Raw genomic sequence first — 27,394 nt, forward strand, 5'->3', positions numbered from 1 at the left:
GAATAACTACTACCTTCAGAATTTGTCCTGGGTTCATATATTAGAAATGCAAGTAGATGAAAGAAGAGAAACTTGTCTATGCTATTTGCATTTCCCAACTGATTTGTTCATAGGCATTATGCCCCATGGCAAATATCTGCTAATAATAGTAGCTTCCAGAATGAATGTAGTGCTTGCCAACTTTATGAAAATTTAATAAAAATAATCATGCCAGATTATCTACCTGACCTTAAATAGAAGAGAATGAATCTAGGGAGGTACAAAGAGTGTTGGGAAAATATAACTGAGCTTGGTGTTGATTTATAGAGCAGAGGAGAATTTTTTTTTCTTTAGATGGAGTCTTGCTCTGTCACTAGGCTGGAGTGAAGTGGCACGATCTCGGCTCACTGCAACCCCTGACTCTCTAGTCCAAGCGATTCTCCTGCTTCAGCCTCCTGAGTAGCTGGGATTACAGGCACGTACCACCATGCCCAGCTAATTTTTATATTTTTTTGTAGAGATGGGGTTTCACCATATTGGCTGGGATGGTCTCGATCTCCTGACTTCATGATCCACCCACCTCAGCCTCTCAAAGTGTTGGGATTACAGGCATAAGCCACTCAGAATGCTAAAAGTGAAGGGCCTATGGACTTCAAATCAGGAGAATGGGGAGCCATAGATCTGCCAGAATTGTGATGTAGTATAGTGGAAGGAGAATTTAAGAGTCAATCAGACTTAACTTTAGACCTTCTCTCTGACACTTACTAATGTTGTAACCTCTCTGAGATAAAGAACTAACATATGTATGGCACCTAGCACATTACCTGACATAAAATAGCTGCCCATTAAAGGTCAGTTTTTTCTCTGGGCCTTGGTTCCATCATTTGTCAAATAATAGAGGCAGACTAGGATACTACACAATCTGTAAGGATCCACTCCATCTCTAAAAGAGAAGCAGAAGACAGATAAAACAATAAGTCTCATAAAAAGTGTAGGTAATACTACAGACTCCGGCATTAGGTCAGCCAGTATAACACAACCACCTGAAGACTAGAGAGCATTCTCAATGTAAATTAAGGCCCGGTGCAGTGGCTCACTCCCAACACTTTGGGAGGCCGAGGTGGGTGGATTTCTTGAGTCCAGGAGTTTGACACCAGCCTGGTCAACACAGTGAAATCACATCTCTACTAAAATACACACACACACACAAACACACACACACACAAATCCAAGGGTGGTGGTGGGTGCCTGTAGTTCCAGCTACTCAGGAGGCTGAAGTGGGAGAATCACCTGATCGCAGGAGGTTTAGGCTTCAGTGAGCGGAGATCACACCACTGTGCTCCAGCCTGGGTGACAGAGAGAGACCTTGTCTCAAAAAAATGTATTAATTAGTTAAGTAAGTAAAATATTTTTCCAAGATGAAAACAAAGATTTGTTCCCATTAGAAAAATATAATCTTCATCTTCTTAGTTTTTTTTAAAATTATGACCTAAGTTCTATTAACTCTAGTTTTATATTTATATATACTATGTATATGTATTATATACATTTATTATATGTGTTATATATGTATTATGTATATACATAATGTATGCAATATGTTATGTGTATTATATATTATACATGTAATATAAATATGTAATGCATAACGTAATGCATGTATAATACAAAATATATACATATATATAATGTAGTATGTATTATACATATAATGTCAGTATTTATACATCTGTATAGAATCAAACCTATATAAAGATCTTTTTGGACTGTTACATTTCTTTGGGCAAGGGGAAACCTCAGGGAGAATATACATAACTATTTGATTTTTTTTTTTGAGACAGAGTCTCGCTCTGTCACCAGGCACCAGGCTGGAGTGCAGTGGCGTGATCTCGGCTCACTTCAACCTCTGCCTCCCGGGTTCAAGCAATTCTCCTGCCTCAGCCTCCTGAGTAGCTGGGACTACAGGCACATGCCACCACATCCAGGTAATTTTTGTATTTTTAAGTAGAGACGGGGTTTCACCATGTTGGCCAGGATGGTTTCGATCTCTTGACCTCATGATCTGCCTGCCTCAGCCTCCCAAAGTGCTGGGATTACAGGCATGAGCCACCACTCCAGGCCTATTTGATATTTCTGTCAGAGAGGAGAGAAGGTGGTATAACTTGGGGGCGTGACTATGTGAAACCTTCAGAAATGACAACTTGTTTAAGGACCAATCTTAGGCATTAGCAGGGAGAGGCAAACTAATAAAGATGCGGGTTGACGAAACTGAGGAAATGTCTGAGAGAATCCATAGTTTTGATCTTTTGGATCCTACCACCTCTTTCTCTTTTCTTGACAGGCTTTTGATCTTTTTAGCACTAGCACTCTCTCCCTGTCTCAATCTCTTTTTGCCAACACTCAACCACCTTGTATAGCTTTAGCTACACAAAGTACACTTCTCTCAATGTGAAAAATGTATTTTCAGAATAGCAGGTTATGTGGTTAAATAAACTTTACTTTCCATACAGTGTATATAGACATCGTGATGAGGATAGTGACCACCTCTCAGGGAATGAGAGTTCAGGTGATTTGACTGAAGTATACTACAAAGTAACATTGTTAAGGAAGGCATAAAAATGGATTCTAAGGGAACATGATCAGAAAACTGTTTTCCTGAGTAAAAAGGAGTCACCTTATCCAGAAAGTCTGTAGGTGACTCAGACTTTTTCACCTACTGGATGAACAGAAATTATATAAGAGACAAGGCACATGTCCCTATGTGAACATGGTGTCACAAAGGGTTCCCAGAGGATGAGAAGGTCTGATCTACAGCATGTTTCTTTAATGTGTTAATAGGACAAATCTCTATCTGTTAGTACATCCAGCACTTCCCGTATCTATATGTGGTAGCCAATCCGGGGTTCTAACACATTCTAGATGCCAGACTAACCTAAAAAAGGATACGTTGCAAGTCTATTTTCTGAGTTGCCTCTTGAGATTTCGATTTCATATCAGAAAGGATATGGTGTTTTTCTCCATGAAAGAAAAAAATGGACCATGAAATTTGAAATTTCATACATAAGCACAGCGATATTTGAGGTAGAAATAGAGTTAAGGCAGATTTGGAATGTTGTTATGGTACATTTTGAGTTAGATTCATTTTAGATATAATTGTTTCTAAGAAATAAATCAGAGTAAAACATACATTTGGCCTCTATCAGATTAAAAAGGAATGAGGGCGTGCATTTATGAATAATAATCTTCCCAATGCCCTGATGAAAGTACTTCAAAAAATATAAAACACCATACAAATATAAAGGAAACATTTTTTCACTAGAAATATGGTAATGTACTGCTCTTGCTATGCTTTTCATGTTGTTGAGTCCTTAGCCTTGGTCTTCATAGCTAGTCTTCCACTTTATTACCCCTTTATAATGACCCTCTATTACCAAGGTATGTGCACTGAAGAAAATAGTCACCTATTTTAAGAATGTTAATAGCCTCTTTTATTTTATCTGGGATGATTGAAAATTCTCTATAGTTGTAACTGAGTGAAAGAAACATTATTTTCCTACTCATGATGGTGTTCATTCCCTTTATAAAAAGAGGTGAAATAAGTAATGAATTTTTGTAAAACATGTACCATGGAAATGTATTATCCTAAAGTTGGTGTTACAGAATCTCCTGATATAAGATTGTCCAGGAAAGATATGAAAGAGAAACAAAACAAAACCCCAATTCCTCAGAATGTTTCCTACATATAATTTAGAAATACTTTTTGTGTCATAGTAAGAACGAAAAAAAAAAGGGCTAACTTACGAACTTGGTGGTTTATTTTTATCTGTTCTGTTTCTAGGAAACAGGTAGCATATTTGCTTTCAATGTGTGTGCCAAGAAGTTCATTCCTTAAAATCATATATATATACACACACACACACACACACACACGCACACACACATACAGTCAGTTTTGACTAGGGATATGTAGTTTCTGCATTTTAGAGTAGATCTGCTATGTTATAATTTGGACATACATATATGTACATTTGATATCCCATGGTTTCTCCATCTGTTCATGTTTTCCCAAAATTGATAACTTTGTTTTTCAGCAGAGAGGAGAAGAGACAAAATGATGTCTATTTGGGTGAACATTTCCTCTCAGTACTTCGGTGACAGAATTTATATCTATACAAACACATCCAAGCCATAGTCATTAATATAGATTTGTGATTATTCACCATAGAAAATGTCCCTCTATTGAAGACAAGAATGTCTTTTTTTTCTTGCCATATAGCATACTGGCAATATTTTTCTTTGAAGAAATCACACTCTGAGATGCTTCTTGTGCGAAAATGCCTAAAAGCAGTATGTGGTTCTCTCACCCCTTTGTATATTGACTATATCTAGATCAACAAATGGGTTTTTTCCTTTGATATTTTTCGAGTACAATTTATGGACAAAAGTGTAACAACAATCAAAATATCCAAAATAGATATTTAAAATTCTTTCTAGAATTAATGAAGAAAAGTAATGTAATAATTTTCTGGGAATACTGTCCAGAAACTAATGTTTACAGGTTATATGACCTAGTCATTTATTTGAAGTATTTTAATTTTATAAGAATTATGTACGGTTGATGCTAAGATTTGAAAAGATATGGAAGGAAATGATACCATACAGACTGGTTTCATTTTTAATAAAATCAGATAGCTTTTCTTCATTTTTATCATTCTATCTGGTATTAAAATTGTGTTCTTGGCCGGGCACAGTGGCTCACGCCTGTAATCTTAGCCCTTTTGAGAACGAGGCTGGCAGATCAGTTGAGGTCAGGCGTTCGAGACCAACTTGGCCAACATGGTGTAACCCCCATCTCTACTAAAAATGTAAAAATTAGCCGGAAATTGCTTGAACCCGGGAGGCAGATGTTGCAGTGATCCGAGATCGGCCACTGCACTCCAGCCTGGGCAACAGAGCGAGATTCTTTCTCAAAAATAAAAAAAATTGTGTTCTTGTACTAGCTGCACAGTTGCACTTCAATATCGCCAATTGCAGCTTATTTTTGTTGTCCTCACAGCAGTGTCTTAACCAAAACAAGTCCTCAATACAATTCTGGTAAATTGTGCAGATTTATGGAGGCATCAAAGTGCATGCCATGGTCAGAGAAGAGGGGATAGCAGAAGAAATGACAAAAATACGAGGTACATGGCATGGTAGGAGATAGAATGAACAAGTAGAACTGGTTAAGATTGCCAAGTCCCTTGAAAAACAGATAAAGGCTTTATTCTATGTGCAATGAGGAAAGACTCAGAAGCTTTTCCATCAGGCTTCACTGGATCAGACCTGTGTTTTAGGGATATTATAGGTACGGGGTAGAAAACTGATTGAACAAATGAAAGTAGGAAGTAAGACAACCTGTTAGTAGTGGAACAGGTAACTGGTGATGAAGACTGGAAATAGGAAATGGCAACGGAACAAATGTCAGGGGTATTTTGGAGGTATTAGCAACAGAATTTAGTTGTTACTTGGATGTGACTGAGGGGAAGAAAGTGTTGCTGACTTCAGGATGCTTCCTGAAATGGGTTAGGTACAGGCATGCCCATACCCAATACATACTTGGGAGGTGGTTCACCAGTGATGATATTCTCTCTCTCTCTCTGTCTCTCCCTCTCTCTGTCACACACACACACTCCTAATTATTATAATAAACACTGAAGTTTTATATTTTGTCACTTTTATGTGCTTTTGTTTCTTTTTTTAAAATTTGATATATACTCAGAGATTTTCTGAACTGAAAAAAAAAAAGTTGTTGTTTGTTTGTGATTTCTTTTAAACATACTTGCAGTTCAACTCCCTGGGCAGGGGGCTTTTTACACTAATAGCAACGAGGAGAGAACCCTAGTCATCCTGCATTCCCAGCCCCCTATACCCCATCTCTCCCGATAACCACTGACCTTCTCCACACTGCCTTACTCACAGTAGGAGTTAGAGAAATATTTAATTAATCTTGTTTGAACTCATGGCAAGCTCTATTATCGATAATGTTTTATCAAACACCGTGGTTCATAAGTGATACCACCTTGCCAATATTCAAAAAAGTTAGTACAATAAAATGCACAAAATTAAAACTTTAGTAAATATGACTACTTCATTGTTTTGGGTTAATCAAAAAAGATCAATTATACCATAATGGTGGTGAATAGAAATGACAATATAAAAGTTCTGGTTAATCCAGCACAGATAAAGAGCTACACCATGAAGAAGGTGGGATGTTACTGTGCTAAAAATATTTTAGGATCCTTGATGATGTTAATGAAACTAGTAGCCCCTGCTGACAACAAGCGCTTCAAAAAATATCAGAAGATGTGTTATTGGAATGCAGAAACAACTTTATTTATAGGTATTTCACTTAATACAGATTACACACACTGCATGCACTGAAATTACATCAAATACACAACCAGGTTTTAGTATCTACATGTATTCCAGTTGAAAGATGCTCTATAATTAGTCATTCTAATATATTCATACAAAACCCTGCTCATTCTTTTTTTAAAAAATTACAGCTCCAAAGTACAAAGCAAAAACAATATTTTTAAAGTGACTATTATGAATCCTCTTGTATTTTAAATCTCCACAATTTTAATTTTATACTGCTTTTCTTCAACGCTGTTCTTAGTACTAACTCTATTCAAAATCAGAAATGATAACAAACTGTATATCCATTGCTCAATTTGAAAATTGAATGTATCTTCATAATCATATTCCTATGATTTATGTCAGTCCAAAGTCCTCACCGAGTTGTTAACAAAAACGTTTGTTTATATATTCATAGGTAGGCATGTATTCATGTATATAATTATGGTAAATCTATACCATAGCCATTTGATGATGTAAATTAATCCCATTAAGTTGAAGACATATGAAACTGCAAATCTGACACTAACAGAGAACTACTTATTTTCATAGTTATTAAAATTAAAGTAATGTAACAATGCAAAATAAAAAGGATTGTTTTAATGAACTTTTATTTGGATATATTTTAGTTATAACAACTGGGCAGAAGTTGGCCATTATGGAATGCAAATTTATTTTTATTTGTGTGTGTGTGAGAAGCAGAATCTGTACTAATACTTAGATAACAAAAAACAGTTTAATTTTTTTCATATGTACTTTAACATTACTGGATCTGTGATCATTTGGGAAACAGCCAAACAATTTGAGTAAAAGAAGAAAACAAAGGACATATACAGAATGTACTCGATACGACAGGAATTTTCTAAATGAAAGATTATATATGGGATGAGATAAGGGATACTCGACGATTATAGTTTAGAAGCAAGGAATAATAGTGTAAAGGAGGACAATAACATTGCAAATGTAGATGCAAACTCTTTTAAGAAGTTTTTTTTAGTTTGCAGTTTATATTACTTTTTCTGCTGGAAATTTGACAAACATAAATATGCACACATATATGCAAACATATCTGTGCTTACACATACACTAACCCATTTTAATTCTAATACGTTAGAATTGCTTAAACATCAAATTAATATGACTTTCCTTCCAGACACACAATTAGCTTTACCAACTTCTAAACATGAGTTTGGTATATTTATCTTTCAGTTCAGATACCTAAAAAGATTTAATTGTACATTCCCTCTCATTTCTGTAATTTGTGTTTATTTTGAAATAAATAAGCGTATGGCTTTATATACAACTGAAATGTATATATGTAAAATTGAATTGCAGCACTGTGTGGAATTCTGTTGTTAGCTGTTATTGATTATTCTAGATTCAGATAATGACAACTTTATATAGCATGTAAAAGTCTTTTTCTATCAAAAATGAAACTACTTACAACATCATTCTGTAGCATTAAAGCCTGTGTCTTAATGTAGTCAGATAATTTTGTCAGGTCAGCAAAATATCCCTAAATGTAGTAAAAAATTGTATTTTGCCTCCAGATGTTTTAGTATCATGTAAACACAGCCATGATTATCATCTGGAAGATATCAGCAGCTTCTCTTGGATAATTAATTTTGTGTAAAAAGAGTAATTATTTGGTCAGGTGTGCTGACTCACGCCTGTAATCCCAGCACTTTGGGAGGCCAAGGCGGGCAGATCACTTGAGGTCAGGAGTTTAAGACCAGCCTGGCCAACATGGCGAAACCCCATCTCTACTGAAAATATAAAATTTAGCCAGGCATGATGGCACACGCCTGTAATCTCAGCTACTCAGGAGGCTGAGACAGAAGAATCTTGAACCCAAGAGGCAGAGGTTGCAGTGAGCCGAGATCAGGCTGCTACATTCCAGACTGGGAGACAGAGTAAGACCGTGTCTTAAAAAAAAAAGTAATTATTTAATCTGAGCATCACAAATGATGTGTATATTTTTCTGCAAAAAAATACACTCGATTCATAGTTTTGAATAACAAGTGATGAAATAAATAAAAATAATAATAAAATGTAGTCTCTCATTTAAGAGGCCATAAATTAGTTTGAATATGAGACTACGTCTGTATTTACATGTCAAAAGAGTCAGCCAATTCCTAAAAATAATTTTAGTTACTTCAAGTTTGTGTCACTCAACAACTATTCAAACTGCATGTTTGAATTACCGAAAATATTTTTGTATAACATAACAGTTGTTTACAATCAATTCTCTTAAGTTATATCATTGAAATGGTGCTCTGCATTGATTTTGTAATTGAGGTTAGAACTGATATATAATAAATAAATATATTTTAAATTTTATTTTATAGATTTCTGTAAATAACGTTTTTCTTTAGAGTTGCATCTTTGTTTTACTTTTCATTACTACTGAATAAGAGTAAGAGCAGTACTACTTAAACTTTTCTCTAACTAATGAAAGCATTATTATATCTAATGTTTCTTCCAAGTTTTAAGACAAAAATAATGAAAATGTTTTTATTTATTTATTTATTTATATGTAAAAAAATTTTTTTCAGATGGAGTCTCACTCTGTCACCCAGGCTGGAGTGTAGTGGCATGATCTAGGTTCACTGCAACCTCCCCCACAACCCCCCTGCCACTCAAGTAATTCTCCCATCTCAGCCTCACAAGTAGCTGAGACCACATGTCACTCAAGCAATTCTCCCATCTCAGCCTCACAAGTAGCTGGGACCACAGATATGTGCCACTGAACTCAGCTAAGTTTTTGCATTTTTGATAGAGACAGGGTTTCACCATGTTGCCCAGACTGGTCTGGAACTCCTGAGCTCAAGCGATCCACCTGCCTCGGCCTCCCAAAGTGCTGGGATTACAGGCGTGAGTCACTGTGCCCGGACGCTGAAAATTTTTTAAAAAGTCAACTGTATTCAAAAGATAGTAACATTTTATGAAGTAAATCAATATATAATTGATACATATAAGTTTCCAGGAAAAGAAATAAAATACAAATATTTCTAGAAAATCTACTGGAATACTTGATTTTCATTATTATGTGAATTTGACTATCTGCAACCTAATGAAATGTGATTTGTGATTTTTTTCACTTGACAAAAAAGTTTTATTATTAATTGAATATACTTGTGTATGGATGGATAACTAAATATAACAAACCCTTTCAAAAAGAACAGTTAAAACAATTTTGGTGGAGAATATCTAGAATATGGAAAAATTAAAAGAGTTGGTTCTGAAAATTCAGGAAAATAATTATGTAACTAGGTTGTTTGTTCTAAGGAAAGTTTTGGAAAATATTTAGATGGCATTATTTTAAAGTCTAAAAGCTTTTTCATCAAGACTTTCTATTTTTACTGATGCGAGTTTAATCTCACGGTGGAGATATGTAACAAGCCTCTGTATTACACTATCAACTAATCAAGCTTTGCTATTACATAAATTTGTCCAATCATACATCTATAAAAATAAACAATATGCTTAATAAATCAATCTTCAATACATGTAAAAAATCCTGCATGTATAGTTTATAATTATAAAACAATAAGCATAATTCTATAATTTAAAAATGCACCACTTCCAAAAGTTATATAGCCTTCAAACAGAATTACTATTATAAAGAACTTACTGCTATAGCTTGAAATAAAGACAGATAATTTTTAAATTCTTCATCTAAAACCTTTATACTATTTTCTAGATTTTTCTACAACAAATGTGTATCACATGTACCATAAAAATAGAAACCTATAGCTATTCTAGAATTTTAAAAGTCTACTACTAATTCTAAACACATTAAATCAAAGATGTCATGTATGAACACCCATGATGTATGAAAAAAATGCACTGTAGTTCTTTCTAAAACTACTAATTATATACAACAAATACAGCTTTGTATTATCACAGAACCTTTGAATATTGTAGAAAGCTAAGGCATATTTAAAATAAACACAAACTAAGCTTCATAAAAGCTAAGAAAACACGTCTATTACACAATAGCACCCACAGGAAGCATTTACGGAATGTGGCTTAGATTTATATAAGATTACTCAAGGTCTGCTTGTCCTGTAGCATTTCTGTTGCGCTCAGGCTGCACATCACACGTAGCTAGACACACAATTACAACATCTAGTTGAACAGTGAGGAGTACAGATGACAAAATAGCAAAATGAGGCAGTATTTCATGAAATGAAAAGGATAGTAAATACTGACTGAATATAAATTCAATTTTTAAAAATTATTCTAAAGCATATACACATTTTCATTTATAACATGGACAGGGTGGTCAACAGAGAAAACAGACTTATACATAAAAGATTAATGAATGAATGGGATTAAAATTGTTTTATAACTTTTCCATTTAAATCATTGAAAATAAAAAGTTTCAGAAATATAATAGTTTAAATATTGTATCATTTAGAAATGAACTTGCATAATTAAAATAAATGAGATAATATATTTCAGATTTTTTGTTCAATTTATGCACTATAGATTTTGATTAAATTAAGTAATATTTCTTTGAGTGCTTGAAGGGGAGAAAGAATACAGTATACTGTAGCTCATCAATTAGGCTACTTGTAATTTAATAGATAAAGTTCACTAAAAGTGCCTTTTATTTATCTATGATGACTAGTCTTAAGATTTGCTATCTTTCTGTCTTTTTCTATGCATGACTAGAATAAGAACCAGAGAGACCATCAAGAACATTTCATTGAGAATATTCCAGGAATCCATTAATGACAACACAAAAGGTTGGAAGATATCTGTGACTTTGTGAGGCAAATGTAATATAATAATGACAATTAAATTAAAGGTGCCATCAAGTCAACTGATAAGAAGGAATCAAGTAAGGAAATAGATATTTTTGCCCTCTGGCCTTTGTGGAAAACTAGTTTCAATGCCTTCTATATTGTTCTCAAATGGAGATAATCTCTCAAACAAAAGCAAAGGATAGATCAAGAATAGTTAATAGCCAAAAATAGCATTCATTTTCATCTACGGCCCAAATTTAAATACTGTTAAATCTCAGTACCAGCATTGGCTTATATGGGTAAATATTTTAGCCCAAAGAAGTCAGTTTAGAAGTTCCTTTCTCAGAGACATTGCATTCTAAGACATGGAGTCACAGCTTTAAAAATAAAGTGTCTATTTTCATCTTCTTCAAATACAGCACTCATCAAACCATTGAGGAATGCTTTTAAAGAGATTCTGGATAATTATTTCAAGGAATGTTCATCTTCATATATACAAAGGAGTGATAAGGACCTTTACTCGTTACAGTTATGAAGGAAAGGTTCACTGAAATGGAAGAAAAACGAGGTATTCTCCCTTAGTTCAGAGGGTGCAGAAAAGGAAAGGCCAGGATAGTCATGACACAAGCAATCAAAATGCAAATGCATTTCTATAAAAATTACATACACTAATGATTATGAAGACATGGCAGTTTATTATGGGACATTTCAACTTCTGATTTACTTTTCTGGGCTTTGTCATTTTATTCAAAATTAAATTGAGACTTTAGATTTTGGAAACCTCCACTCTAGGTATATCTTGCTACCTGCAGGGTACTGATTTTAGGAATATACTAAGTTGGCTCAATTTTTACATTCCTTGGAATGATCTGAACTAAACTGAAATATTTATCAAGAATAAAAGGGAGGAACTGCAAACTCTTTCTATGTGAATAACTTGTACAAAGGTATATTTTAATTTCAAGCAATTTTCCTACAACAGTTGTTTATAAGTATGTAACACAATATTGTAACTCACATGACACCTCACATTACCAGTAAAAGTAGTTACACGCACAGTAATTATAATCCACTAAGTAATGTTTAAACAACCAGATAGCATGTACATTCAAGGAACCTGACATCATTGGAAATACAAGGGATTCTGTATGGAGCTAATGGGAATACTAAATTTTAACAGAAACTTGTTTAAAATATTACCTATATATTAAATACCCAAGAATTACACTAATTTGAAATACTGAACAGAGCATAAAACTTTTCTATATACCTTTACATCAAAAACACTTCAAATTAACAGACTAATTTTAATGTACATACAAAACAGACCAAATCCTAATCACACTTTTCAAGATAAAATGATACATAATTAACATTTGAATAAAAATTCAAGAAGCATATGTTATGTAGTCATTATAAGGGTCCTTTGTACTCCCTTTTTATCCCAATAAATCATGATTTTAAAAATTTCCGTTAGTACTGTTAGTAAGTCAGAAATAATTTAAGAATATAGCATAAAATTGGAACATGTCATTCTTTTCTCAATAAAATATAATGTACACAAAATATGAGGCATTTCTCATTTGTGTAGAAAATGAGTTAGTTGACTTACTGCGAAGAGTTAACTTTAAAGGAAAAATTAAATTATATATAATTAGTAATTTAATGCTAGAGAAATAAAATAGACTTATTTAAATAAGTTACTCTAGCAAACCCACATTTTTCCTAGGTAGTTTCAAAATCGAGGTAAAATCTCTCTGAAATCTCCTGTCTCAATCCTTATTTCCACCGTCATATGACTGGAATTATGTTTCATAATATAAGAAATATCATTATACTTTTTTTCAAAATATCAGGGAGTAAAAAGAACTTTACATTTTCCTTTTGACAGATAAAAATGAAAAGGACTTCTTTATTTTAAAATATTTATAGAGAAAGAAAACATCATTACAACAAAAATGACATTTTTTTCCTTTTTTATTTTCCGAGACAGAGTCTCGCTGTGTCGCCCAGGCTGGAGTGCAGTGGCGTGATAGTGGCTCACTGCAACTTCTGCCTCCCGGGTTGAAGCAATTCTCCCTGCCTCAGCCTCCCGAGTGGCTGGGATTACAGGCGCCTGCCACCACGCCCGGCTAATTTTTGTATTTTTTAGTAGAGACAGGGTTTTGCCATGTTGGCCAGGCTGGTCTCAAACTCCTGACCTCAGGTGATTCGCCTGCCTCAGCCTCCCAAAGTGCTGGGATTACAGGCGTGAGCCACGGCACCCGGCAAAAAATAACTTTTTAATGATTAAAAAGAGTGGAACAGCATAATTACAACCAACATAAAAACCTAGTAAAATTATTTTCTATCATTCAACTTTTAAGCAGAGAAGTGGGTAATTGTAGTGATTTTCTCAGTAACATTATATTAGTGAATATTTTCAAAAAACTGAACCAGAGCTTTTTGGTTTCGTTTTTTCTTTGTTTGGGGTCTTAAAAAAAAAATTTCTTGCCCTGGATACTTTTCAGAGAGTAGCTTGGATAGTTCAGCTTCACTTCCAAACTCCCAGAAATAATGTTTTAATTATTCAACAATCAGGGCAAGTAATTGCATGTTTCATGACTGATATATTAACCGTAAGTGTATATACCAAGACAGCATTATATTACATCACAGCTGTTGACATTCAGAGCAAACAAACAGAGAAACAGCATGAGAGAACTCGCTGTCTCTTCCATAAATTTTAAATTTCCATTACCAGATTACAGCTAAAGAAAGAACAAGGTTCACTGGGACATCATTTTTAAGATGGTTTTTGTTTGTTTGCTTTCAATGGGAAATCTAAATCACAAAATTAATGATCTTAGCCTAATTTGGAAATCACAAATCATTGAAATTTTTTGGAAGGGGAATGGAATTTTGTTGTTCCTAGAAAGTTATATCTCACTGCAGATTTCAATAGGTGATGTACTGGAATCAGTCTAGGACAAGAAAAATAACACGTTATCAAAATCAGATGGTTGTGTTCTAGGAGTTTTATTTGCCAAGCATGCTTCATGGTTAAAATTCATATTACCAAAATATAAATGCACAGACTCAAAGTTACTGAATTTTACAATAGTGAATACCAATCCTATTCCAAGCTAACTCAGACTGCAATTATCATTTCAAATCCATGTATCATGTCTACAGCATAGTTTCATGCATGAATTAGAACTCTCTAAAGTTTTCACTGTTCATTTCACCTCATTTCTGAAACTGAAAGACCATTCCAGCTCAAATCATGGAAATTTGTAAGGTTTATTTGTTTGTTTTTTGGGAAATGATATACCCCAAACACATGTCTTAGACAGCGAATAGAAGACCCTCGAAAAATTCTACTTTCATTTTTATTCTCCCCTCTGTTTTTTCACGTTATAGTCTTCACAATATTTAATGGGGGAATTGTATTAAGCAAGACTTGGTTTTGGCGGTTTATCTCTTTTATATGACATTGATCAAAACGGATTTTAAAATAATTATTTATACTTATGGTTTCTCTAGTGTCATACCAACCAATTACTATCGACTTGCTTTGGAAGGTTTTAATAGAAAATAATGTGAAGCCTCATCCTCTCAAATTTCATGTTTTTAAAATTTCTACTACAATACATACAAAAATGCCTTCCATAATACATGTAGAAACTTATGCCAAAACAAAGCATTATATTCCCCAGGTATAGATGGCTTTATGCAATATATGCACTTCTATCTAATAAATGTTCCATATATTTTCAAAACATCCAAGTCAGAAAAACAACCTATAGAATGATCAAAGAGAATGAGAAATTATGAGAAGGAGAAAGTATTTGATTCCCTTTTCAAAACATAAAATTTCAGATGAATTCCCTTGTCTCTTATAGTCTACTAGAACCATTTTATATTCCACTTTCATGTTTCTATTCAGATGAGTAATGAACTAACTGTAAATATCCCCAAACCCTCATTTTGAAAATGCATTTCTCACTGTTTAAGATAAATTGGAATACTTCTGCCTTCTGCTAACAGTAATATTTTATTCCACTCTAAGTATTTCCTTAAGGAACAATGAATTTGTATTGTATTGGCTGTCACTTCTCCCATTTTGTATGATATTTCTTTAAAAAGAAGACACCTACTGTATTTGAATTTTTAAATACATAATTTCTTTTTCAGTGTTCACGTATCTTCCTAGCATTCTGCAACATCAGTGAACACCCTACTATTAAACACAAATTGGCGAGTATATAGAAAAGGTAAAGAACATTGCAAATGTAGCACAAGAGGTAAAGATTCAAATTATTTTTAGTATTATGTTAGTCTACCTAAGTTCACCAATTCATGTATTGAATATATTTAGTAATGAATATGAAGCAACTGTGAACCAATGACAAAGTATGTAATTTGTTTATTTATAAGATGTGAAAAATATCTGCAAAGTCAGTGATTCTAACACAATCTTTTTAGTTAATAAAAACCTAATAACAATCAATAACTGACTGGCATTAGCATTTACTTTTTGTATTTTGCTTAATTCTTATGTTTAGGAAAATGCCTCTCAGTTACATAAGATGCATCATGGAAAATGGTTTATTAATTTTATTGACTTTTTAGGATTATAAAATATTTTAAAAAACAAAAAGGTGAGGATATTTGAAAAATACTTCAATTTTTTGTTCTTCATCCATGCCCTCCTTACTATGTATTCATAAACTCAAGTAAAATTAGTCTAGCTCATAAAATATCTCTGTGCCTTCACAAAGCACTGAAACCAGAACTTGCTCTATTAATTAACTTCATTCATTCTATTAAAAATGATGATCTACATATGTAATTCACAAACCCACTCTTTGTATACATTTGAAGAACGTCACAAATTAAACCCAGGAAAAAAATGTTATTATACCCAAACCATATGATGTTACTCATAAAAGATACTTTTATGTTGAGAAACGTATCCAGTAAGCAGAATAGCAATAAGAATTAGGAAATGAGAGTACCCTTTTTAATGTTTAAATATAAACAAAAACACACCCTGTGGAGACGTTTGACGTCTATTATGTTTGTTGCCCATCCCAGATCCACTAACTATGTAAAATATGGGATTCATCCGAACTGTAGAAATAACGACTGTAGCATAAACTCATTTAAAGTCTAACAGTAACTATACAAACACTAGGTTTCTAGTTTACCTTTTGAAACAGCACTTAATTGTGTACCTATTGTAACAAAAATGCTCCCACATCTGAATCAGTACCTTACGTTCACTGTGTGATTCAGAGAGCAAGGTTAATGTTATTGTATTATTTAACTGTGCTTATGCTTGAATGACTTCCATTCTTAAATCCATTTCCAAAGTTATGATAAATTATTTGCATTGTTATCTTGAATGTAGTAGACTTCTTTAATATCTCAAACTTTTGGTGAAAGAAAATCCGTTTTGACTTTCACATTACTACCATTTTGTTAGGCCTGAATAGTTGTTCAAAATACTTTACTCCCTGAAACTTAGATTACCACCTTCTTAAGAGTTAACACAGACAAAATAATAAAGCCAACATATAGCATGACTTGAAGAGAAAAAAATGTAGGTAAATTCCATTGCTTGTCTTTTTAAAGGGAATAATCATATGTAAATCATTTAATATTTATGAGTTTCTGGATAAATTTGTATTCGTTTCTCCATGGAACACTGATAAAAGGCACTGGATAAACTCTTGCTTTCATAAATGTATTGGGTTTTAAATTATCGTGCACCGATTTCTTGGGTCTTAACATGCCCACATTTTTCTTTGTGCCCATTAGAGAAAGCAAACATTTTATTTTCCAAAATACATCTTTTAAGACTGTCTTCTGAAGAGCTCAAAATACGTTGAATAAATATGCAAATATTTAAATAGCTATCTAGAGTAGAGACCTCATATATATTTCATTCTCTGGCTTAAAGATGAGAGTGAGTAGGCTTTCATTTTTCTAATCCCATTCTTGTTATATTGTGTGACTGTAGATTTGATGAACCAAAATAATTTTGAGTTCCTAATCTGAAAATGACACTTTTCTTTGTGAGGACCTAAAGGCCTGGTAGAGTGGGTGGGTGGGGGGATTATTTTGGTGCTGAATTTCTGTGAACAACCACAAATTTTCCCAAGTGAAGCTAGGATTCTAAACATCATCAGTATTTAGAGCTATTTATCAAATTCTGAAAAGCTTTACTGTGCTGTATCTAGCCCAGACTATTCCGATCCTCCTGCACACAAAAACGGTACTGAGGACAGGGCTACAACCCTTTGTATTGAAGTTTTTCTAATATATTCTGTAGCAAGAATTGTCATACTGCCATCTACAGACAAAACTGCCCCTACTATAATCATCACTCTGCATCCAGTTTTCCTAAAACAGTAGTTATTTTGTTCTCATCTTCTACTAAACTTAAATGAATCCATATATCTATTTGGATACATCTGTAGAATATGATTGTTTAGATCCCTCTTTGAAGTCAATAGATTTTGTAAAGTTCTACATCAACTGAAAATAATAAAAAATACAGTTAGAAAGTTGTATTAGAAATCTGGGTTACCTACCGGTCTGGCGTGTACCGACACAGGTGCCTCGAAGGTTGTCACTGGATAGTTGCAGTCAGAAACACTGTAGGCATCGGAGCTGCTTGAGGAACACTTGGAGATTGAATCACAGGCCACAAAGGTGTTATCAAGAGGCAGTTCTTGGATGATGTGGTGCTTTGAATTCAGGGGAGTTTCAGGCTGAATCTGGAAGGCAGGCTGTGGAGAGGAAGATCTGTAGTGTCGGGCCAAATCAGGGCTGTCAGGCTTGAAAGTAGTGGGTGTAGTGCTCCAACTGTACTTGCCCATGGTTTGCTCTTCTAGATCAATAGGAAGGTCTAGTGTGACGCTGTTTCCATCATTGTCAACATCATCTGTCTTAGTTTCTTCAATAGTGACACATTTAAGCATCAGGTTCTTAGGGGAATGCTTCTTCTTCTTCTTCTTTTTCTTCATCATTATCATCTGCCTGTTTTCTGGGTTTGGGGTAGCCCATTCAGAATTCTGCTTGTTTTTCTGAGCAGCCTTAAGGTGTGGTGCCTGGTGACATCTTACTACAGCAGCGATGAAAATAGCTACAATGACAGTTATGATGCCAGAAAGAATTGCAACCAGGATCTTGACATAGTCACTTATTGGTGAGGATGTATCAGCTATCTCAATATTTTGGGTCACTGGTGATTCAATGTTTTTGTGCACCAGTTCATTAATCAGCGTAGCGTTGGTCACTGACTCATTCACAAACAGATTGACAATTACAACACTGAAGAGAGAATCAGGTTGTCCTAAGTCCTGAGCTTTGACCAACAGTCTGTGTAAACCAAGGTCTGTAACAACACATTTCTCCTTCAGTGTTATGTTGCCTGTTACTTCGTCGATTTCAAACAGATCTTTTGTGTTTCCTCCTACAATGCTGTAACGAAGCTCTGCATTCATGCCAGTGTCATTGTCAACAGCAATTACCTTAAAGACCTCTGTGTCTGGATTAGTGGATGGTAGAACCAATTCGTAAGAGTAGTTGGAAGGAGGGACAATAAAAACTGGTTTGTTGTCATTGACATCAACCACATTTATGGTTACTTTGGCACTTGAAGAACGTGATACTCTACCACCATCCTCAGCCTTTACATAGAAAGTGTAAGATTCTTGTTTTTCTCTGTCAAATGAAATATTTGGTTGGATGACACCAGTTTCTGAATCAATGGTGAAGTAATCATTCATATCTACAATGGAGAGAGTAACTGCAGAATTCTCTCCATAATCAGGATCAGATACAGTGATTAGTCCTACTGTACCATGTTTTGCAAGGCTTTCTGGGACATAGAAATTGTATTCATTGTGAGTGAAAACTGGGCTATTGTCATTCTGATCAATAACACTTAGAAAGACCGAGACATTGGAGGTTAAGGGTGGCTCCCCGTTGTCTTTTGCCAGAACTGTGAATAAATATGTTTCCTGTTTTTCTCTATCTAGTTTCTTCACTGCAGTCAGCATGCCTGTACGAGGATCCAGGTCGAACTCAGGTGGAGCATCGGTGCCTAGCAGGTAACTGATCTCCCCATTAGGCCCACTGTCTGCATCTTTTGCACTTACTTTCGTCAACTGTATACCAGGAAAGTTATTCTCAGGAACAGAAAGACTTACAAAAGACTGGGTGAAAACTGGAGCATTGTCATTTTCATCTTTCAGTTTGATGAAGAGCATGGATGACTCATTCAAAGGAGGTTGGCCAGCATCTGTAGCCTGTAATTTAATGGCATATTCTTTTGTGGACTCATAGTCAAGAAATGATGCAGTCTCCAGGAGGAACTGATTACTGAATACTGGCCTTAATCTGAAAGGGATATCAAGCTCTGTAAAGCACGTCACCCTGCCATTATGGTCTGCATCCTTATCCGTCACAGTTATGAGAGCAATTTTGGTGTTGAGTGGAGCATTTTCTGAAAGAACAACAGTGCCATTGGTTGGATTGATGATGTATCTTATGTCAATGGATGGGACATTATCATTGACATCTGTAACATTTACCAGCACCATTGCTTTTGCTGGAGTCGATCCACCATCACTTGCCAAAACCAGTAACTTGTGGCTTGGTGATTCTTCCCTGTCCAGTGGTTCTTTGATTGTGATAAGTCCAGTGGTGGCGTTGAGATGAAATAATCTCTTGGCAGTGTTGGAGACTAGATTGCTGAAATAGAAGTGGATCCTGGCATTTTCACCTATGTCAGCATCTGTGGCATGGAGCTGTGTCACTGAAGTACCTACAGGAGCATTTTCTGGTATACTGACTTCAATCTCCTCCTCCTTAAAGACTGGGTGGTTGTCATTTATATCAGTAACACTTACTTGCAAAATAGCTGTACTGGATCTTTGAGGAGAGCCACCATCTTCAACCTTTACTTTCATCACGTAGGTATCCTTCTCTTCTCTATCTAACTCCTTTTGAACAATCAGTTGTGGCATCTTGTCTCCTTCTGGCGTTTCAGTGACATTGAGGCCAAAAACGTTTTGACTCTGGAAAACATGCAATGAAACAGAATTAACTTATGTTAATATAAATTAATATATGAATATGAATATGAATAAAATATAATTTAACTTATGTTAGCTTATGTGATGAGAACAATTTTCAGTTTCTTGGAGCCACATAACATAGTAGGATCAGTTCAGAAAGAGGTGTCAGAAGACTTGAGTTCTAAGTCTCAACTCTGCCTATAACAATTATTGTGACTACAAGTAAGTTACTTAACATTTCTTGATACTTGTAAAATTAGAGAACTGTGCTAGAAGATGTTCTCGGGGAGGGAGACTTCAGATTGTAGCATTTTATGGTAATAAATGTAACTCACTTATGTGAACTATATATTTTTTAAATTAATTTATTATTTTATTTTATTTTTCTGTAAGTTATTGGGGTTCAGGTGGTATTTGGTTATATGAGGAAATTGTTCAGTGGTGATTTGTGAGATTTTGGTGCATGCATCACTGGAGCAGTATACACTGCATCATATTTGTAGTCTTTTTTTTTTTTTTTTTTGAGAAAGAGTCTTGCTCTGTCACCAGGTGCCAGGCTGGAGTACAGTGGCACAATCTCAGCTCACTGCAACCTCCGCCTCCCGGGTTCAAGCAATTCTCCTCCCTCAGCCTCCCGAGTAGCTGGGACTACAGGCGCACGCCACCACACCCAGCTAATTTTTGTATTTTTAGTAGAGACGGGGTTTCACCATGTTGGCCAGGGTGGTCTCAATATCTTGACCTGGTGATCCGCCCGCCTCGGCCTCCCAAAGTGCTGGGATTACAGGCTTGAGCCACCGCTCCCGGCCATTTGTAGTCTTATCCCTGGCCTCCCTCTCTCTCTTCCCCCCAAGTCCCCAAAGTCCATCGTATCATCTTTATGCCTTTGTATCCTCATAACTTAGCTCCCATGTATCAGTGAGAACATATGATGCTTGGTTTTCGAACTACTTAAGTTTTCAAAAGAAAAAAGTATATAGAATTTTAAAAAGAATTGTCACTAAATTTTCACAAGATAAATGAAGCTATAAGCGAACTATCCAAGATTATTCCAAATGAATTGAAATATTTTTTGCTGTAGATTTCAGTTGTCTAAGATGCTTTTTCAGTACCAAAGTAAGCACCAAGATAAAAATATTCCTCCAAGACAACATAAGTGTCATATCTAATAAATACAGCTAAAATCTTTAGCAGATGGGAAAAAAACTAAACTCTGGTCAAAATATAAACTTACATAAAATACGTAGAATTTCAATATTTCCCATAATAACACACAATCAAAATGAAATTATCTCAGAGATTAAAAATGCAATATTATTTTCTTAACTTTTTTTGTTAACATGCAAGCACAATGAACTAAAATTCACAGGTCAAATCTCACATTGAGAAAGACATCTTGGGATAGGACCTATTTTCAATTCATGCCCACAAAGTCACAGTATGGGAATATTTAGAAAACAGTCTCCTCCCTGAACTATAATAAGATAATCCCTACACACAAACATAGTGATCTTGCCAGCTCGCCGAGGAATAATGAGAGAGGAGGATTCCTGTCCAGTGTTACTTGCAGCACTACGACAGAGATGAATGAGATAAAAAGGTACTGGTGGGTGTGAAGAAAAGATCAGAAGAAGACCTTAAGATTCCTATTCACAGGTGATTTATGAATATATATACACACACACACACACACACACAAATGCATACACATAGGTACATCTAAATAATTTTTAATTATCTACCACATTTTTTAACATACATGTTGTGGACATGTGGCAAGGATCAGTTATTGGTCTCTATGTGCTGTGTCATGAAAGAACAGGGTAAGATCTGAGGTTATAGTTTTGTCATACTACTGTCTAAAACAAGATCCTAAAAATTAGAACCTAATAAATAATAATAGAATTTCAGAGATTGCTAGAATATATGATCAGTTTACAAATATATTTTGATAACATTATCTTTTAAAAATTTACCTGTCTTATAATTGCCTATATAGTCTTTTTATTTACAGACAAAATATTTTATTATAAAACCATACACTGATGGAATGATCAAATGAGATTATAGAATCATGGTTATAGAAATAGAAATACAAGTCTATTGACTAAGCCCACTATGACTCATGTAGGATGATACCTTCTAGAGAAAAAGATGGTCATTCAATCAAGTACTTGTGATAATCGTTTTTAGAAAGAGAAGTCAGATGATTCCAAGTTCTAAAGTCAGAAAGAAATAGTTAAATTAATAACTGAAAAATTACAGATTTTATTGGATACATGGTTAAGTATTTAGTTGTGAAAATATAATTTTTTCTCCAGAGAGTTAAAATGCCTGAGTACTGACCCTCTTTTGTTTATAATTGACAATATCCCCAGGATGTTTTCTTCAAGAAAATTATCAGTATAAACATTTTAACTCTCTGGAGAAAAATTTATATATAATAATACTTTTCTTGAAGAAAACATCTTAGGGTTTTTGTCAATTACAAAGAAGGCTTAGCACTCAGGCTCTTTGTCTTAAGAAAACAGAACTTTGAATTTTTCTTTAATTGCCTAAAAAAACCTGTTGCATAGAGCTCTTTATGACTCTGATAAAGGGCATATGTTTTTCTCTATCTACTAGAAAAAGGAGCAACCTCTGTTGCCCAGGTTCAAGCAACTCTCCTGCCCCAGCCTCTTGAGTAGCTGGGATTATAGGTGCCTGCCACTGTACCAGGTCAATTTTTGTAGTTTTTAGTAGAGATGGGGTTTCACCATCTTGGCCAGGCTGGTCTTGGATCCTGACCTCATGATCCACCAGCTTTGGCCTCGCAAAGTGCTGGGACCACAGGCATGAGCCACGGAGACCAGCCAGATTCTGCTCCCTTAAAGCAGGATCCATTTTTCACATGTAATTTCACAATGGGTGCTATGACCAGCTAAGCCTATAAATGGTCATTGCACCAAATCAGGACTCTAAGGTACTACAGTTTTAATTTACCATGGCCTAGCACATGTAGCAAAGTTGCATAACAGAAGAAAAACAAATCCTGGTTTTACCATTCTCATGGCATTAACATAATCTCCAGTGAGTAAAATGATATTTCTTAAAAATTGGCCCAATTTATCTACTGTAACTATAGCCTATAAGGTACTTTCAGTAGCAAAGTGATTGTGATAAAGAAGAATGCTGGCCAGGTGCAGGGGCTCACACCTGCAATCCCAACACCTTGGGGGACCAAGGCAGGATAATTGCTTAAACCCAGAAGTTTGAGACCAACCTTAGGGAGACATCATCAACACAAAAAATTAAAAAAATTAGCTGAGCACGGTGACATATTCCTGTAGTCCTTCCTACTTCAGAGGCTGAAGTAAGAGGATCGCTTGAGCCCAGGAAGTCAAGGCTGCAGTCAGCCATGATCACAACTACCCTCTATTCTGGTCAACATAACAAAACTCTCTCATTAACAACAACAAAAAAAAAGAAAGCTTTTTGTCATTCAACACTTAATTTTGAAAGCTTGATAATGTGGCTAACAGAACTGAGGGTGCCTGGAAAGAGGGGTTCCCTGGAAAGAGGGGTTCCCTGGAAAGAGGTGTTTTTTTCTTTTCTTTTCTTTTTAAGTTCTAGGGTACATGTGCAGATCGTGCAGGATTGTTACATAGGTATACATATGCTATGGTGGTTTGCTGACTCCATCCCCCTATTACCTACATTAGGTATTTCTCTCAATGTTATCCCTCCTCAATCTCCATACCCCCTGCTATCTCTATTTAATTCTTCTCTCTCCTTTTTTTTTTTTATTAGTCTGGCTAGCGGTCTATCTATTTTGTTGATCTTTTCAAAAAACCACCTCCTGGATTTATTGATTTTTTGAAGGGTTTTTCGTGTCTCTATCTCCTTCAGTTCTGCTCTTAGTTATTTCTTGTCTTCTGCTAGCTTTTGAGTTTTTTTAATCTCGCTCTTCTAGCTCTTTCAATTTTGATGATAGGATGTGAATTTTAGATCTTTCCTTGCTTCTCATGTAGGCATTTATTGCTATAAATTTTCTTCTAGACACAGCTTTAAATGTGTCCCAGAGATTCTGGTACGTTGTGTCTTCCTTCTTGTTGGTTTCGAAGAACATCTTTATTTCTGCCTTAATTTCATTGTTTATCCAGTCAACATTCAGGAGCCAGTTGTTCAGTTTCCATGAAGCTGTGCAGTTCTGAGTTAGTTTCTTAATTCTGAGTTCTAATTTGATTGCACTGTGGTCTGAGAGACTTATGATTTCCATTCTTTTGCATTTGCTGAGGAGTGATTTACTTCCAATTATGTGGTCAATTTTAGAGTAGGTATGATGTGGTGCTGAAAAGAGTACATATATTCTGTGGATTTTGGGTGGAGAGTTCTGTATATGTCTATTAGATCTGCTTGGTCCAGATCTGAGTTCAAGTCCTGGATAACCTTGTAAATTTTCTGTCTCATTGATCTAATATTGACAGTGGAGTATTAAAGTCTCCCACTATTATTGTGTGGGAGTCTAAGTCTCTTCATAAGTCATTAAGAACTTAATTTATGTATTTGGGTGCTTCTCTATTGGGTGCCTATATATTTAGGATCGTTAGTTCTTCTTGTTGCATTGATCCTTTTACCATTATGTTATCCCTTTCTTTGTCTCTTTTGATCTTTGTTGGTTTCAAGTCTATTTTATTAGAGACTAGGATTGCAACTCCTGCTTTTTTCTGTTCTCCATTTGCTTGGTAAATCTTCCTCCATTCCTTTATTTTGAGCCTACGTGTGTCATTGCAAGTGAGATGGGTTTCCTGGATACAGCACACCAAATGGTTTTTGACTGTTTATTCAATTTGCCAGTCTGTGTCTTTTCATTGGGGTATTTAGCCCATTTACATTTAAGCTTAATATTGTTATGTGTGAATGTGATCCTGCCATTTTGATGCTAGCTGGTTGTTTTGCCCATTAGTTGATGCAGTTTCTTCATTGTGTCAATGCTGTTTACCATTTGGTACATTTTTGGAGTGGCTGGTACTGGTTGTTCCTTTCCATGTTTAATGCTTCTTTCAGGAGCTCTTGTAAGGCAGGCCTAGGTGATGAAATCTCTGAGCAATTGCTTGTTTGTAAAGGAGTTTATTACTCCTTTGCTTATGAAGCTTAGTTTGGTCAGATATAAAATTCTGGGTTGAAAGTTCTTTTCTTTAAGGATGTTGAATATTGGCCCCCACTCTCTTCTAGCTTGTAGGGGTTCTGCTGAGAGATTTGCTGTGAGTCTGCTGAGTAGATCTGCTACCTGTTGTAGGTAACCCAACCTTTCTCTCTGGCTGCCATTAGCATTTTCTCCTTCATTTCAACCCTGGTGAATCTAACTATTATGTGCCTTGAGGTTGCTCTTCTTGAGGAATATCTTTGTTATGTTCTCTGTATTTCCTGGACTTGAATATTGGCCTGCCTTGCTAGGTTGGGGAAGTTCTCCTGGATAATATCCTGAAGAGTATTTTCCAGCTTGAATTAATTCTCTCTGTCACATTCAGGTACACAGATCAAGTATAGATTAGGTCTTTTCACATAATCCCATATTTCTTGGAGGCTTTGTTCATTTCTTTTCACTCTTTTTTTCTCTATTCTTGCCTTCTCGTTTTATTTCATTGAGTTGATCTTCAATCTCTGATATCCCTTCTTCTGCTTAGTCGATTTGGCTATTGAAACTTGTGTATGCTTCGCGAAGTTCTTGTGTTGTGTTTTTCAGCTCCATTAAGTCATTTATATTCTTCTCTAAGCTGTTTATTCTCATTAGCATTTCATCAAACCTTTTTTCAAGGTTCTTACTTTCTTTGCATTGGGTTAAAACAGGTTCTTTTAGCTCAGAAAAGTTTGTTATTACCCACCTTCAGAAGCCTGTTTCTGTCAATTCATCAGACTCATTCTCCATCCAGCTTTGTTCCTTTGCTGGTGAGGAGTTGTGATCCCTTGTAGGAGGAGAGGCATTCTGGTTTTGGGTGTTTTCATCCTTTTTGTGCTGGTTTCTTCCCATCTTTGTGGATTTATCTACCTGAGGTCTTCGTAGTTGGTGACTTTCGGATGGGATCTCTGAGTAAAAGTCCTTTTTGTTGATGATGAAGTTATTTCTTTCTGTTTTTTAGTTTTCCTTCTCACAGTCAGGCCCATCTGCTGTAGGACTGCTGGAGGTCCACTCCAGACCCTGCTTGCCTGGGGATCACCTGTCGTGGCTGCAGAACAGTAAGGGTTTCTGCCACGTTCTTCTTCTGTTATCTTCGTCCCAGAAGGATATCCGCCAGATGTCAGCCTGAGCTCTCCTTTATGAGATGACTCTTTGGATCTATGAGGGTCAGGGAGCTGCTTGAGGAGACAGTCTGTCCCTTATAGGCGCTCAAGTGCTGAGCTGTGAGTTCCATTGTTCCGTTCAGAGCTGCTGGGCAGGTACATTTAAGTCTGCTTCAGTGGAACTGATAACCGCCTTTTTTCCCAGATGCTCTGTCCTGGGAAGGTGGGGTTTTATTTATAAGTTCCTCACATGCTGCTGCCTTTTTCAGAGCTGCCCTGCGCAGCAAGGAGGTGGCCTAGTCACAGTCTGCCATCAGAGGCATTGCTGAGCTGCCATGGGCTCTGCCCAGCTGCTGTGTGAACTTCCTTGTGGTTTTGTTTATAGAGGTATAGTTAGAACTACCTCAGTAATGGCAGTCTGCCTCAGTAATGGTGGTCTGCCTCAGTAATGGCGGTCTGCCTCAGTAAGGGCAGACTGCCTTTGTAATGGCAGACTGCCTAGGTAATGGTAGACTGCATCTGTAACGGTGGACTGCCTCAGTAGTGGTGGATGCCCTTCCCCCAACAGAGTTGGACCATCCCGGGTCCAGCTGCGTTTGCTGCAAAGCTCTCAATCCAGAGTGTTTCAGATTGCTGGTCTTTGTGGGGATGGGATCCACCCAGCCAGATCACCCCGCTCCCTGTTTCAGCCCCTTTTTTTCAGTTGAATGGGCAGCTCTGTCTCCCAGGTGTTCCAGGAGCCAGTTGAAATGGCCACCCAGATTTTTGTGAGTTTTTGTGCAGAGACCTGTTGCACTGGCTAAAACAGCCATGCTGGAAACTCGTGGTGCTTTTCAGCCTGGGAATCTCCTGGTCTGTGGGCAGTAACAACTCATTTGGAAATGCAGTGTTCACTCACCCTCTGCGTTGTTCTCACTGGGAACTGCACTC

General features: G+C 35.8%; 1 protein-coding gene across 2 annotated transcripts in view; it reads right to left on the reverse strand.

Moving 5' to 3' along the window:
- Nucleotides 1-27,394, reverse strand: part of PCDH11X (protocadherin 11 X-linked) — an 826,171-nt gene that overhangs the window by 702,044 nt on the left and 96,733 nt on the right. For both annotated transcript variants that reach the window (XM_012464585.2, XM_012464595.2), the window contains exon 3: nucleotides 17,711-20,203. In XM_012464585.2, coding sequence (XP_012320008.1) covers nucleotides 17,711-20,203 — 2,493 coding nt within the window. The remainder of the gene's footprint in view (nucleotides 1-17,710; nucleotides 20,204-27,394) is intronic.

Source organism: Aotus nancymaae, unplaced genomic scaffold (assembly GCF_030222135.1).
Source record: "Aotus nancymaae isolate 86718 unplaced genomic scaffold, 86718_ANA_hifiasm-v0.15.2.pri h1tg000004l, whole genome shotgun sequence".
Taxonomy (NCBI): domain Eukaryota; kingdom Metazoa; phylum Chordata; class Mammalia; order Primates; family Aotidae; genus Aotus; species Aotus nancymaae.